At 40.4% G+C, this 14,522-nt stretch overlaps 1 protein-coding gene across 1 annotated transcript in view; it reads right to left on the reverse strand.

The window, feature by feature from the left end:
- The window catches only part of DENND1B (DENN domain containing 1B), a 278,172-nt gene that overhangs the window by 147,165 nt on the left and 116,485 nt on the right, over positions 1-14,522 (reverse strand). Inside the window, exon 5 of the mRNA XM_056844351.1 lies at positions 9,918-10,031. Coding sequence (XP_056700329.1) covers positions 9,918-10,031 — 114 coding nt within the window. The remainder of the gene's footprint in view (positions 1-9,917; positions 10,032-14,522) is intronic.

Consider the following 14,522-nt stretch of genomic DNA (forward strand, 5'->3'; position numbering starts at 1 on the left):
ATGGCTCTAGGGATAGGCCTTGGTGGCCCACAGCTTCATCTGGCTTACTTTGTGTTGCAGTCAGTGGTTGAGTCTATGAACAGTGATCAAAATGATAACAGTAAAAGAATGATGGTGTGGGTAATGGTAGGAGGAACCTTAATACCCATAGTCATAGAAGGAAAAACAAGGAGATCCATAAGGAAAGTATTTAAAATACTGATGTTGTTGACTACATTCACAGTAATAAGTGCGCTCTAGATCAGAAGGAGAACGGTTGGAGGTACTTCTTGACTCCAGGCATGGGAGAGGTCTAACCTCAGGATGAGGGCAATGGAGAGACTGGATGAGAAGGTTCCAGCATTTCAGATAGTCCACGTTCAGAAAGAGAGACAGATGACTGAGGTGTAGACAACTGGGTTTGTGGAACCAACATATCTGCAGGGACCAATGAAGTGAAGACTTTTTCTTATGGGAGGAATTCAACTGAAAAGGAGACAGACCCAGACTTTTCAAGAAGCTTTGCCTTCACCTTGGCCTTCACTGCCAGAGGTTCCAACTGACATCAAGGAGAAAAATGCAATCATGGAACTGTGCTTGGAGCCAGTGACCCAAGACCAATGCTGGAATCAAGACAGCAGCAGCAGCTGGAACTGGCATAACTGAGGAGGCATGCTCAGGCCTTTTAGGGCTAAAACCCTTCTACCCAGCTTGGGTTGTAGATGGAACCATGCCTTTCAGGGCAGTTTCCCAAAAAACAGCTTTAAGACAAAAAGCCCTTTCATTATGAGCCTTCAGTGTAAACTCCTTACAGACAACACTTAAGATAACATGTGTCTCGCTGAGGCAAGAGTTGTGTGAGTCCAACCGGGCCCCCTTGGTTCCACAGTAGGAACACTTCTTAAAGACGACCTCTGAAGCCATGAGATATGGAAAATAGACCACCAGAGCATGAGGTGGGTTTACTGAAATGAGAAACTACGAAATTGTCTTCAGAATCAAATCAGGAACTGATGAGTGTAGAGAGAGATTTTTTTCCTCTTCAGCAGCAGAGAAAGAAGACATGAGGGAAGGATGTGCTCTCCTCTCTTTACAGCCTTTTACTGACAGAAATCAAGGCTTGAGGACCACTGAGGACATTCTTAAATCTAAAGGTGCTGCTTTTATTATTGGAGCGGGAGGCAGATTTCAGATTTTTCTGCAAAAATTGGGCCATTTCCAGGTTTGCAGAAAAATTTATCTTGTCTATTCATGGTTTCAGTTTCCAGATTAAGTATCCACAGATTTAATCATGTTGAGAATTAGATATAGTGATTAAACTAGGGTGAGTAAACTGAAACTTAACAAAGGCAAGATGGAGATGCTGATTGAGGGGGGTATTATCTAGTTATGGAGGACACTTCATTTCTCAATAGGTCACACTCCCTTTTGAGGACCAGTTTTTCAGTTTAAGAGTGCTTCTATATCCAGCACTGTGAAACTCTGGTTTTGATGTGCCCCAGGATGTGGTGATGGCTGCCAACTTGGAACATGTTCATGGAGGAGAGGGCTATTCATGGCTACTACTAAAATGGATACTAGTCATGATGCATACCAATTCTCTCCAGGATCAGAGGAACATGCCTAATATATTAGGTGCTTTGGAACACAGGCAGGACAATCCTGCTGAAGTTGTCTTGTCTGTGGGCTTCCTAGAGGAACCTGGTTGGCCACTGTGTGAACAGTCTGCTAGACTTGATGGGTCTTGGTCTGATCCAGCATGGCCTTTCTTATATGACTTTTTTTAAAAAATAAGACAACTCACTAGCTGCATCCTTTCCTAAGGGTAAAGAAAACTGGCTATAATCATATATACTCTGGTAACTTCTTGATCAGACCATTGTAACACATCATAGGTGGAGCTTCCCTTGAACACAGCTCAGAAACTTCAACTGTTCCAGAACTCAGCAACTGTAGTCAATCATGAGATACATAACAGATCTTCTCTTCATTACCAACAAAGTTCTTTCATGTCAAGTTCAAAGAGCTTATTTTGATCTACCATATTTAATTCTGAACCTGGACTCCAAATGCAGATTTTAAAAATCCTCAAAATGGGACCAAGTACTGAAAAGGCAGATGATTCTACAAACCCTTCTCATGGAAGCTTTAATCTCCAAAGTTAAAAGGTGAGGGGCATTAAGCATAGAAGTGATGTGTGCATAGGTGCACATACCTCAACTTTTTAAAAATGCTGTGATCACAGTATAGCATTATGGGGTGCCTAGTAACTGCATACAACCAGACATTTTAAAAAACCCATACATAAGACTATGAATAGACCAAGAAGAGGGAGAAAGGAGGAAATAGTAGAAGGAAATAAATCAAGAGGAAATGGGGTGGCAAGGGGGATTCCCTTTGAGTCTTCATGGGTCCCCCTCTTGTAAATAACTAAACAGTAAGGGTCTGGCAAATCTTAGGGAACTGAATTTTTTGTCTGTCAGAGATTTTGTGATCTTTCAGCAAATTGTACTTACTACTCAGTTGTGTGTGTGTGTTAAGTGTTGTCAAGTCGCTTCCGACTCATGGCGACCCTATGAATGAAAGTCCTCCAAAATGTCCTATCTTTGACAGCCTTGCTCAGATCTTGCAAATTGAAGGCTGTGGCTTCCTTTATTGAGTCAATCCATCTCTTGTTGGGTTTTCCTCTTTTCCTACTGCCCTCAACTTTTCCTAGCATGACTGTCTTTTCCAGTGACTCTTGTCATTTCATGACGTGACCAAAATACGATAGCCTCAGTTTAGTCATTTTAGCTTCTAGGGTCAGTTCAGGTTTGATTTGATCTATAACCCACTGATTTGTTTTTTTGGCAGTCCACAGAACCCGTAACACTCTCCTCCCACACCACATTTCAAAGGAATCTATTTTCTTCCTATCAGCTTTCTTCACTGTCCAGCTTTCACACCCATAAATAGTAATAGTAATACGATGGCATGAATTAATCTAGTCTTGGTGGCCAGTGTCACTACTCAGTTACTAGTAGTTTTACCTGTTGTTTCTAAGGTGGTATAGTGCTGAATATTATAAATTCATATTATTATATCAAATATTATTAAATCAAATATTGGAGACTAGAGTATTGTAGCAGTAGAGAAAGATCCAGGGGAAAATGAGGACATGGGGGAAGTATATTCAATTTACTTTTCATTTTTTCCTTTGTGCAATCTTCAACTCTTTGGAGCTAGTCTAGAAACTACTAACTGCATAAGTATTGCCTATTTTAAAAAACCAGCAGGCAACCAACCCTATAGCCTCCTCCCAAAAATATCCCTTGCATTCAAATTGTGTTTTCGCCATATCTCAACAGTAAATGATTACTGTGTTCCCAGCCTATACATATAATTTCAAAAATAGCTGGCCTGGTAATTATTTAGCATTGCATTGTAAATTTGAAACTGTCATAAAGGAAGAAATAACAATGGCACTATTCTTATTAGAGCTTGGTGAAAAATTATAGCTTGCCATTTGTTATTTGAACAGCTATTTCTGCAGAATAACAGACCAAAACATAACTGTTCAATTAAAGCAGGCAAATTCAGTGCCATAAAAAAATCAGCCCAATGCTCCATATAGTCTAATATTGGAACTAGGGGTATACACTTCAAAGGGGTATATATAACTTCAAAAGTTACTGTTTTAATTCCATTTAGTAATTTTAGAAAGAGCCTAATAATTGTTTTCACAAAATTTTGGGAGTGCTGGTATAGTTTCATAAACTTGTTTCATAAATTTTAGAAAGAGCCTGATTATTGTTTTCACAGAATTTTGGAAGTGCTGGTATAGTTTCATAAACTTGTTTCATAAATTTGAAGAGTATATTTTTTAACCAAAAGACACCAAAAATTTCAGAGAAGCTACTGCTCCCTCTCTATTGAAGACCGCCCCCCCCCCCAAGCAAAGGGGTCTAATTTTATAGAACCCTGAAGAAGGTGCCCCCAGACATCCTTGATTCCATTGTTCCCTATGGGGAAAAATACCAAACTTCCTTTCAGGTCACCGCAGTCGCATCCTTCATTTTATTGTTCTCAAAACTGGAGGAAATCTCGTCCTCCCTCTCAATTCAACCCAAAGGTCCCACACTAGGGACCGGTCATTAGGATGCCCCTATCTCCCCTTGTCTGCATTGACAAAAGCTAGGACCAGTCCAGAGCTGCTAGTGCTCGTGCTGCCTAGCCTTAAGTTTCCAGAAGTTGTAGGTAGCTGTATCAGGCCAAAGCAAAACCCACAAACAAAATAGTGCGAGCTTTTGAGTTCTCCAGAACTCTTAATTAGGCTAGATTTGTCATCTCTTCCCCCACCCCCCAAACAGCGGGATAAGGAATTTCAGACCATGAAAAAGAATGCTACAAGATCATAGCTTGAAACATCCTCCCCCCCTCACTTGGGGAAGGCTTAAAAACATCTAGTGTGATGAAGAGTTCTGGAGAACTCAAAAAGTTACTTTCCTGTCCTTCAAAGACTGAAAGATTTATAGTACAATTCTTTTTTTAAAGTCTTCATCAGCATTTCAACATACTCTCAAACTGGAGAAGAGCAAGCAGGTACACACACACCCAAATGGGAAGCCAAACAGACCCAAATGGCAACAGAGCACAGCAAGCACTGGGTGGCAGCAGCATGGGCACAGGAGTCCAACTAAGGTTGCCAGGTCACTCTTTGCCACCGGCGGGAGGTTTTTGGGAAGGAGACTAAGGAGGGTAAGGTTTGGGGACGGGAGGGACTTCCATGCCATAGAGTCCAATTTCCAAAGCAGCCATTTTCTTTAGGTGAACTGATCTCTATTGGCTGGAGATCAGTTGTAATAGCAGGAGATCTCCAGCTAGTACCTGGAGGTCGGCAACCCTAAGCCCAACACACCCCAAACTCATGCACATCTCTCTCTCTCTCTCTCTCTCTCTCTCTCTCTCTCTCACACACACACACACACACACACACACACACACACACACACACACTGGCTTCCCTCATGCCACAGAAAAGAAGAAGGAATTGGTATGAGGGAGGCAAAACACCAGATCCCTCAAACCAGAAAAGAACAAGATTTAAAAATCCAGGCTGTCCCAACACACAACGAATTAACAAAGTAGCAGTAAAACAAATCTGAAGTGCAGGCTTCCTCCTGCCCCCCACCAACTGCAGAGAACACAAATGTGATCCCTAATTAAAGTCCCCAGAGAAAAAAGACTAAGCACACCTCATGTATACCCCCAGAGAAAAATCTACCTAATTATAATAATTCAAATGAATCAAGTCCAAGGTCTGCAGCAAGAAGCCTCCAATTTCCAAGTCTTTCCCAGCTGATCCACCAGGCAGTTTATATTTCCCTCCAAGACCCCTCTAAGTCTTCCTCTCGGACAAGGAGGATTGCCTCATTGGCCATGGCCGGCTCTTCTGATCTCTCTCTCTGGGATTGGGTGAACTTTGGAAATATGGAAGTATTGAGAGGGCTGTGTTTTGTTTGGGCATTCCCGAATCAAAACAAAATGGGAAATTGCAGAATATTTTTGGATTGGAAATACCCACATGCTGCACACCCCTAACTGGAACTGTACAGGTCCAAAGACTTAAAGGCACTTAAAACAGGAGTTGGCAATTTCTGCCAATCTCCCCTGCTCTAACTGCAGCTCACTGCAGGAATACTATCAGAAGAAAAGTGAAAATCTGCAGAGAGAGGTGGAATAAACATAGAATCATAGAGTTGGAAGGGACCACCAGGGTCACCTAGTCCAACCCCCTGCACAACACAGGAAATTCACAACTACCTCCCCCACACACAGAAGATGGCCAAGATGCCCTCCCTCTCATGATCTGCCTAAGGTCATAAAATCAGGATTGCTGACAGATGGCCATCTAGCCTCTGCTTAAAAACTTCCAGGGAAGGTTAAATTACTACCTCATTCTACAAAAACATAAGAGGCCTAAAATTTTCAGAACTCACAGCAGAATACAGACTTCTGTTTGTGAAACCTACCCATTTCCCCCATGTTGCTATTAAATAGAGAACCAGGTATCTAGCACTGAGACCAGCGTAATACACAGAACTCCTTTGCTCTGCTGAGAATGACTACCATGCCTCAGGCCTCTGAGAACATATTCTCCTTTCCTTATCATATGCAAGACAGGTTGCACAAACATTTGTGTTCAGCTGCTTTTACAGGCAACCAGGCTCTCCTTTAAAGTGGCAAAATGTTTCTTTCATTTGGCTTTTAATTAAGCAGTTTATTGTGGTCATGCTGTTTATGTTTTAATATCTGTTTTAGAGCAAACTGATGACAAGGTAACATTCACTGTGAAAATCCACAGTTGTAATAACATTTTTAATCACCTGGGCCTGTGGTGTTTTGTTGTTTATAGCACTTCTGTTTACCATTAAGTGTTCACCTAATTCTGGTACAGTTGAACCGTACTAGCAAATGAGTCACTTCCTACAGTTCCACACTGTTAACCCCCCCCCCCGCTTCAATATACAATTCTTGTTCAGTGGGAGCATTCAGCTCAAAAGGATGTTTCTGCTTTGTGTGTGTATGTGTGCACATGAACAGAGATATGTATAATTTCCAGAGGTTGTGAAACAACAAAAAATTTGAGGGAAAACAGAAATATATGCAAAATGCATCATGTAACTTAGCTAGCAATTAATGCAATTGCATTAACTGTCATATTTATGGAATCTAGAAGTATAGATTGCTTAGTTTTCTACAAGCAGAATTGCAAATACACCTAATACCAAAGTACGAGAGAGTTGCAAACTGCTGCACCATATTCTATCTTAGCCCTTTTTTCATTACAAAAGGGGGGGATACGTATTTCATAGGAGGGGCCGTGGCTCAGTGGTAGAGCATCTGCTCGGCATGCAGAAGGTCCCAGGTTCAATCCCCGGCATCTCCAGTTAAAGGGACTAGGCAGGTAGGTGATGTGAAAGACCTCCACCTGAGACCCTGGAGAGCTGCTGCCGGACAGTACTGACTTTGATGGACCAAGGGTCTGATTCAGTATAAGGCAGCTTCATGTATGTGTTCATGTATGAGGGTTTTTTTGTGCTCCTGTGTGTGTATATATATATTGAAAAAAGATATCTAGATCGCAATAAATGGGTTCAAACTGTGTGTGTGTGATTATCAAACACACCGTTTTTAACCACTTATTGTGAGCAACCTAGGTATCTTTTTCCAATGGGCTGATGCAGATGAAGGGAGCACAGTTTAAAGAAGACCGGTATAATACCTGCACCATCTCACAATTGCCCTTTCATTGTAAAGATACTATTGAGCAGTCATTCAATACTAGAACAAAGTAGTTCTAGTTTTGTATATGGTTAAGGACTGAACATTATGAGAAGAGACACCAAAATGCCCCATAATCATCAAGTAAAAACTGGGTACATCAAGTACAAAATGTGTGAAGGGCTTCAGCAGGCCAAACTTTGCCTGTGTTGCAAAATACTCCAAAAAGTACAGGAAAATATTTTGTTGCAGCAAAAATTAGGTACATCTGAAAGACTAGAGTTGCTTCAACAACTCTGATTTTGCTCTGGTTGGAAGCCAAACTAGGAGAGTTGTAACATTTCTGGGAGGGGGTTCTGTTTTTTCCAGAAAGAAACAGAAATGTTGAGGGGAATTTAAGTATATGAAATACATTCCTATCACATTTAAACTTTTACTGATTTAACTACATAAAATGCTTCATCTATAACTTAGTATATTTTGAGTGTGGTAAACCTTGCCTTAAGAAGCATTTCACTCATTTTAAAAGAGAAAATATGTCATAGAAGTTTTTTTTCTCTGTTAGAAAAAAAAGGGTGGACTTTTTTATTATTGCATCCACACAATGTCGTCCTCATTTCATCCTCCATCTGGCATTCCCCCGCTTTGTTACAATCTTGGCTGAATGATTGCATTCAAAGCAGATTTGGAGCTGTGAACAGAAAAATGCACACTTTCAAACTTCCTGCCCACATCAGCACCATTCTACTATTGTCACCGCCTGTTAGGGTTGGCAGGTCCCCTCTTGCCATTGTCGGGAGCTTCACTGTGGTGGGGCTGGTGGGGGGTGATGGGAGCAATAACGTCATTTCCGGATTTACCCTGGATGTGCCGGGGACACTCTAGCACATTCCTCCAAAAATGCTATGGAAACTATAGAGGGACGACAGGCAGCTCCCTTAATTGGCAGGCAATTGCCTACTGGCAACCCTACCGCTTGTGCTCACTACTCCCTGCCAGCCAAGAGCTTTTTGTCATTTTTTTTAATTGGTACTTGCTATAGTGATATAGTGCCCTAATCTGGATGGTCCAGGCTAGCCAGATCTTGTCAGATCTCAGAAGCTAAGCAGTCGGTCCTAGCTAGTATTTGGATGGGAGACCACCAAGGAATACCAGGGTTGCTATGCAGAGGAAGGCTATGGCAAACCACCTCTGTTAGTCTCTTGCCTTGAAAACCTTACTGGGTTCCCATAAGTTGGCTGTGACTTGACAACACTTTACACACACATCGTGATTTTTTTTAAAGCTGACTAACAGCCACCTCCTGATCAGTTTCCTGCTGGGCGCAGGAAGCCAAATATGTTATTTTACTGAAAACCCCGTGAAACTGCTCCATACAGTTCCATGAGGCTGTCCCTCCCTTTACGCAGGTACAAGTTCGCACCAGCAAAAAGGGGTGTTCCCAGGGCAAAAAAGTTTAGGGAGCTGACAAAAGTCAGCCCCATCCCCAGGAAAACCCTCTTAGGCACCAATATGAGCCTTTTCGGCAGGGAAACGCTGCCGCGGCTGCTGCACCAATGCCCATGCATGGAGCTGCTGTGTGGTTCCCCAGCAGCAGCACAAGTGGCACTAACGCTGGCATAGGGATCACACCGCCTCCTGAGGCCATTCAGTCCCTTCCTTGCAGATTGCTCTGCCCAAGCCATCCACCAGGGCAGGAATGGCACTTGCAAGTATGGATGAGGAAAGCACAGAGAACCCCCTCCCCATGTGGGCATTCTGTTGTCAATGTTTTTGCATTAGCAGCAACAATGTCAGAACAATGGCTAAGTGCTGCCATGCAGAAGCAATCCCAAAGTTTTTATTCTAGCACAAACTTTTGTGGACCCACCACCAGATGCAGGGAGGGGGGGCCTCACTAGAAAGATAAAGAAACACCGAGTTTTAAAGAAAAACAATGTAAACAGCATGGTCACAGGGCCACAGAATGCAGGAAATACAAGACGAAATGTAATTATGTCAATTTCAAAGGCCACCAAGAAAAGTACAGAGCATTCTGGTTAATAATCTCAGATGAAGTGGTCTAGTGCAATAAAACATATGAAGAATTAAAATTTGTTAATTTTATGAAGACATTTTTGCTACTGTATTATTTGACCTCACTGAACTGTTTGAAGGATGTCTTTCACAAGAGTGCTATAATACAAATTCATGTTACATTCATTTTGATTCATGACAGGTACACAGAAAAGGGATAATGCACACAGGCCTCATGAATGATGTTCAGATGAACATTTTTCACATATGAATATATACTTTGTTACGATGCAACTTCCCTTTCTTTTCTTTAGGGTCAGTCCAAAGCAGATTTTCTCCTAATTAGCACTAGAACATCACTTCATTATCTTAGGACAATTTATTTGCAACTTCTGTGTCAATTTTTCTGCTTTAAATAAAAAGTTATAAGATCATTTGTATAACCTGCCAGCGAAACTGCACACCATTTGTAAAACACCTCATTAAATATTTTTCCTTATTTTTAAAAAAGTTTATAACTGTAGAAACATTGCAAGTATGTATCTTCAAAGATTTTCAGTTACGTGGGGACTGTAATTTTAGAACAAACCAACAATTATCAAAGAAACAGAGGTTCCAAAGGTGAAAAAAGTACCAATTTATGCTGTATGGCTACTCACCTTAGAATGCAGAGACACACTTTTCCTCCTGATGTTAACCGGCAAAATCCAAACCTCTGTTTACTTTCAATGTCAGTAAGTACAAAGGTGAAATGCTGCCCAACTTGGGTCACCCTAGAAACAAACAAACTATATTTAAAAAAATTAAGTATAAAACTACTGTTAAAATTTACTTGTGTTAATACTTAAATTACCTGGGAGAAAACAGGTAATAGGCTTGTGGCATTATAATTTTTCAAGAATATAAAAAGGAATAAATATTTCTCAGACTTTCTAATAAAATCAGGGAAGCTGAAACATTATAAATAGTTGTGGAAAAACCTCTCTGTTCCATCTAGCCTGTAACCATAATCTAAGCACAAATGGCAATTCTTCAATAATTCTGTGTCTCCATGGTACTTAAAAAAAAAATCTTAGAGCAAACAAAATAATTTTGGAGTTTCCTCTGCATTTGGAAATGGTCTCAATTCTGCATCAACGTTCTGAACTCCTGGCAGACATATGAGAGCCATATGCTATGAGAAATTGAGAATATCTGAAATTGTATTGCAATTAGGGTTGCCAGCCTCCAGGTGGGCTCTGGAGATCCCCCAGAATTACAGCTGATCTCCAGAAAACAAAGGTCAGTTTCCCTGAGGTCCCCCCCTCCCCAGGCTCCACCCCCAAAATCCCCAGATATTTCCTAAGCCAGAGCAGGCAACCCTAACTCCAATGCATTGCATGGAAAACCAAGTTTGATCTATTCAAATGTCCTATAGCTAATGTGCAATTTGAAAACTCAACCTGCAAAAAGCAGATCCAATACACAGGATTCTGGCCTCATATTTTCTGACATTTATAGGAAGATGAGTGGAAAACCCCCCACATGCATAGGATTCTGATAAAGTCTGATGTGTTTATGTACTGTTGGGGCCTACACCAACTCTGTAGTGCCCTGGAGGGCTGAACTACACACTATGATTGATGAGAAATATATATATAAAAAACTCTATTTAGACTTAAAATGCAGATTTTTACTATGGTGATTCACCCCTTGCATCATGACAAAGAATCCCGAGTGAACTGGGAGACAGTCTACGCAAAAAAATAAGGAGAGGGAATAAAGAAATTATTTTGAACAGAACAAAGGCTGTTAGCTATGCTGCTAAAGCACAAACTGAATTCGATTACATTATGTGTACGATGTTTTCATTGTTGTTTTTATATCTTTGTATGTATTTTAGCTCTGGTTTTAATTGTTTTAATTGGTTTTAATATGTGACTTTATTGTTTTTTCGCTGCCTTGGTGGCCCTTGTGAAGGCAGACAGGCAAGATATAAATTTTGTAAAATAAATAAATAAAACATTACTGTATTTCAGATTCAAATTTGTACAGCAAAACCTTCTCCCACCTGTCTGAGCCAAAGGCAAATGCACACATACATGCTTGCGCATATACTCCTTGCCTTATTTCTTTTAACATATGCAGTGCCTGCAATATGCACTGCTATATAATTTTAGTAGAAATAATAAATCATTAAATACTGCAGAATGTGTATAAACACCCATGATGGCACAGACTATTAAGGACTTCTCAAGCTCACAACAATATACCATATTAATAAATACAGTTTTAAATACATATGGGGAACCCCCTTCAGACAATGAATTAGATAGGGAGTATTTATACTGTTTCACTCGTTATCTCCACATAATTTAAAGTTGGAGGCCAGACTGTTAAGAGTTACCTCTCTTTACTTATGAAACTGCACATTATCAGCATCAAATATAAGTTGCTTACCCTTGCAAGAAAACATCTTCCTGTTGATTTATATGAGGCTGTGTAATCAGTTAGGAATGTGGAGTCATTCTTATGACAGAAAGTTTATACATAAAAGTTATGGGTGTGTGTAAGCAGCCATGCACTGATGCTTTATTATGCTGTGCATAATGCAACATAATTTGAAGGCAAGAATTAAGGTCACTTAATAAATCAGTGCTTTAGTTACTGTTTAAGAGGTGTGCATGACAGAGCTTAATAAGATGATGAATGCATGGAGGAGGTGAGTACAGTTTTTTCTCCCTCTTAGACAGTGGCATGCGTCCAACCATACAGTTCTGTATACTTAATAGCACTTAAGTCTTTGGAAGAGGGAGCAGCGATATCCATCAGCTCTACCCCTGCATGTAAGATTAAGCTCACCTTGTGCCCAGGCCTCTCAGCACACATGCACAAGAATGCAGCTTGCCTCCTGAGCCCCCTCCCAGCACACACAGGAAAGACTAAGCTCATCTCATGTGTGCCCCCCAGTGCCCAAAGAAAAGAGGAAGCTCGTCTCGTGCATGGTCCCCCAGCACACAGATGCAAGACGAAGCTTGTCTCATATGGGCCCTTCCTTCATGCTTGCAAGACAAAGCTACAGAATAACATTCCTGAAAAATACAGTGTTTGCAAAGAAGGGTCAAAGCTACAGGCTTAATTACAGAATTTTCTGTCTTTAAATGCTGTCTTAAAAAGATGGAATTGTATTACAGTATTCAACTAACTCCTCATAAAATACAACATATGTATTTAATGATGTAGGATACCTCACTTCATTAAATTTATACAACGCTAAAAATCAAGAGCGCTTTATACTTTTAATCATCTTCATATTCCATTTGCCACAATCCAGTCCAAAAGCTCTTTACCTATAAACTGAAATTCTACTCCCTATTGCAGTTTATGTATCTTCTACTATTCAATGGAAATGCTACTCTAAAAAGGGCTTTGTGTAAATTGCCTGTTGAGATATTGAGTTTTAACAATTAACACAATCCACTATATATGAATGATGTATGACTTAGGATATCCAACTCTTTCTCTTGGTTTGTAATAGAAAATTATACAGCAATTGTTTTGCACCACAAAAATAAACCTGCGAAGTGCAATAAAAACAAAAACAAAAAAACCCAATTATTTTAAATGGAGATAATTAGCAAGTTGCATACCAGCAACTGGATATTGCCTATTCTCACATGTTCTTATGTTAATACACAGGTTCTATTCCTCAAATTTGTGGCTTCAGGTAATTTTCATACCAATCCTGCATGGCAGTGTCCTTGGCTATCTTAATTTAACAGTTCAAATAATCATTTACTGATATTTAATTAATTTCTAACCACTGGATGGCAGCAAGAAAATCGCATAAGCTTTCATTGCCCCCTAGTATTCTTCAGTACTGACTTACAATTAAGGTTAGATTCTGCAGCTGAGACAAAAATTATTTAAATACTTTATGGAAAACATTGCTTAATGCCTGCCTAGGGTTATATCCTATGAACACTTATTTGTGAGCAACAACCACTGAAACTGAATAATTTCAGAATAAATGTACATATTATCAAGTTGCACAACATATACATCAAGATTTTCTGTCGATGTGTTAGCATCTTAAGACAAGTTAAGCTAGTTCAGTCTCAGATAAACTCCAAAGCCATATTTTAGATTTAACTGCAAACCATGGATTGCTGCTGGTGATCGTGCCTAGAAAGTTCTTGGTCTCACACACTCCCTCCCTCATCAGTCTAATTAAAGACTTCCACTTTCAAGGCAAGCCAAAGTCTGCTGCAATGTCTAAGCCAAAATATGGTTAGTGTTTTTCTCTACAAACCAGGATTCCAAACCAAGAATAAATCACAGTTTAGTATTTTGGTTATCAAAGAAAGACACAAACCCAGATGCCTGGACATGACGTTAAATTTCATCTGCTCTCAAATCAGAAAAACACCAGCCTGCTGCAGGGGTGCAGGAGCCCAAGGATTCCCCAGGCTTGGTCATGTAGTAGAAAACCACAGTGTGGTCCACTTCATCAGGTGCTCGTAATGTAATTTTTCAGCTCAGCAAATGCTGGCTAGTATCCAGCCGTGCAGTGCTCAAGACTTATGGGCATTTCTGTCTTTGAGAAAAAGTGTGATGGTTTCGGCCCATTCCCACTCTCTGGCAGCACTCTATTTCTACTTTAACCCTAAGCTGTTACTAAGGTTCCACTGACTCCCAAGACCAACATTTTGGTGGGCTTGGTGGGCTGCAGTGGGAGCGAGGAAAGGGGTAAAGTTCATGTTTCATGTATTTGATGGAGGGAGCTGCAGTCTTATTCCACAATAAATGAAACATGCCTTAAGAAACCTGTTAGTCTTAAAGGTAACAAGGCTTTAAGTTTGTACTCATCCAGTACATTCAAGACACAAAGCAATCTGCATTTTTGAGCCTCCCAAGAACAAAGATTTCCTAGCAAAAATAAGCCAGCAATCTGAGTACATATGGAACTATTAACAAAATGATTATCATGTACAAAAGTCCAATGTGAGTTAATGGAAACGACCAACATGCTGGAAAAGTTAGTCATATGAATCTATCTAAAATTAATTTAGGTTCACCATATGTGAAGTAGAATGATATGCTGCAGTTAACAGAATAGTGCAAGGATCACCAACATGGTGCCCATGGGTGCCATAACCCCTGCTACCACCTTTCCTGGTATCTATCAAGTGTTTCTTGAAAGTGGGCAGGGCCAGGTGGGGTTTTCTCCAGCATGGCTTCTAATTGGCCAATGGAGATCAGATTGGCTGTACAGATTTTCTTTA

This window comes from Euleptes europaea, chromosome 2 (genome assembly GCF_029931775.1).
Source record: "Euleptes europaea isolate rEulEur1 chromosome 2, rEulEur1.hap1, whole genome shotgun sequence".
Classification (NCBI taxonomy): domain Eukaryota; kingdom Metazoa; phylum Chordata; class Lepidosauria; order Squamata; family Sphaerodactylidae; genus Euleptes; species Euleptes europaea.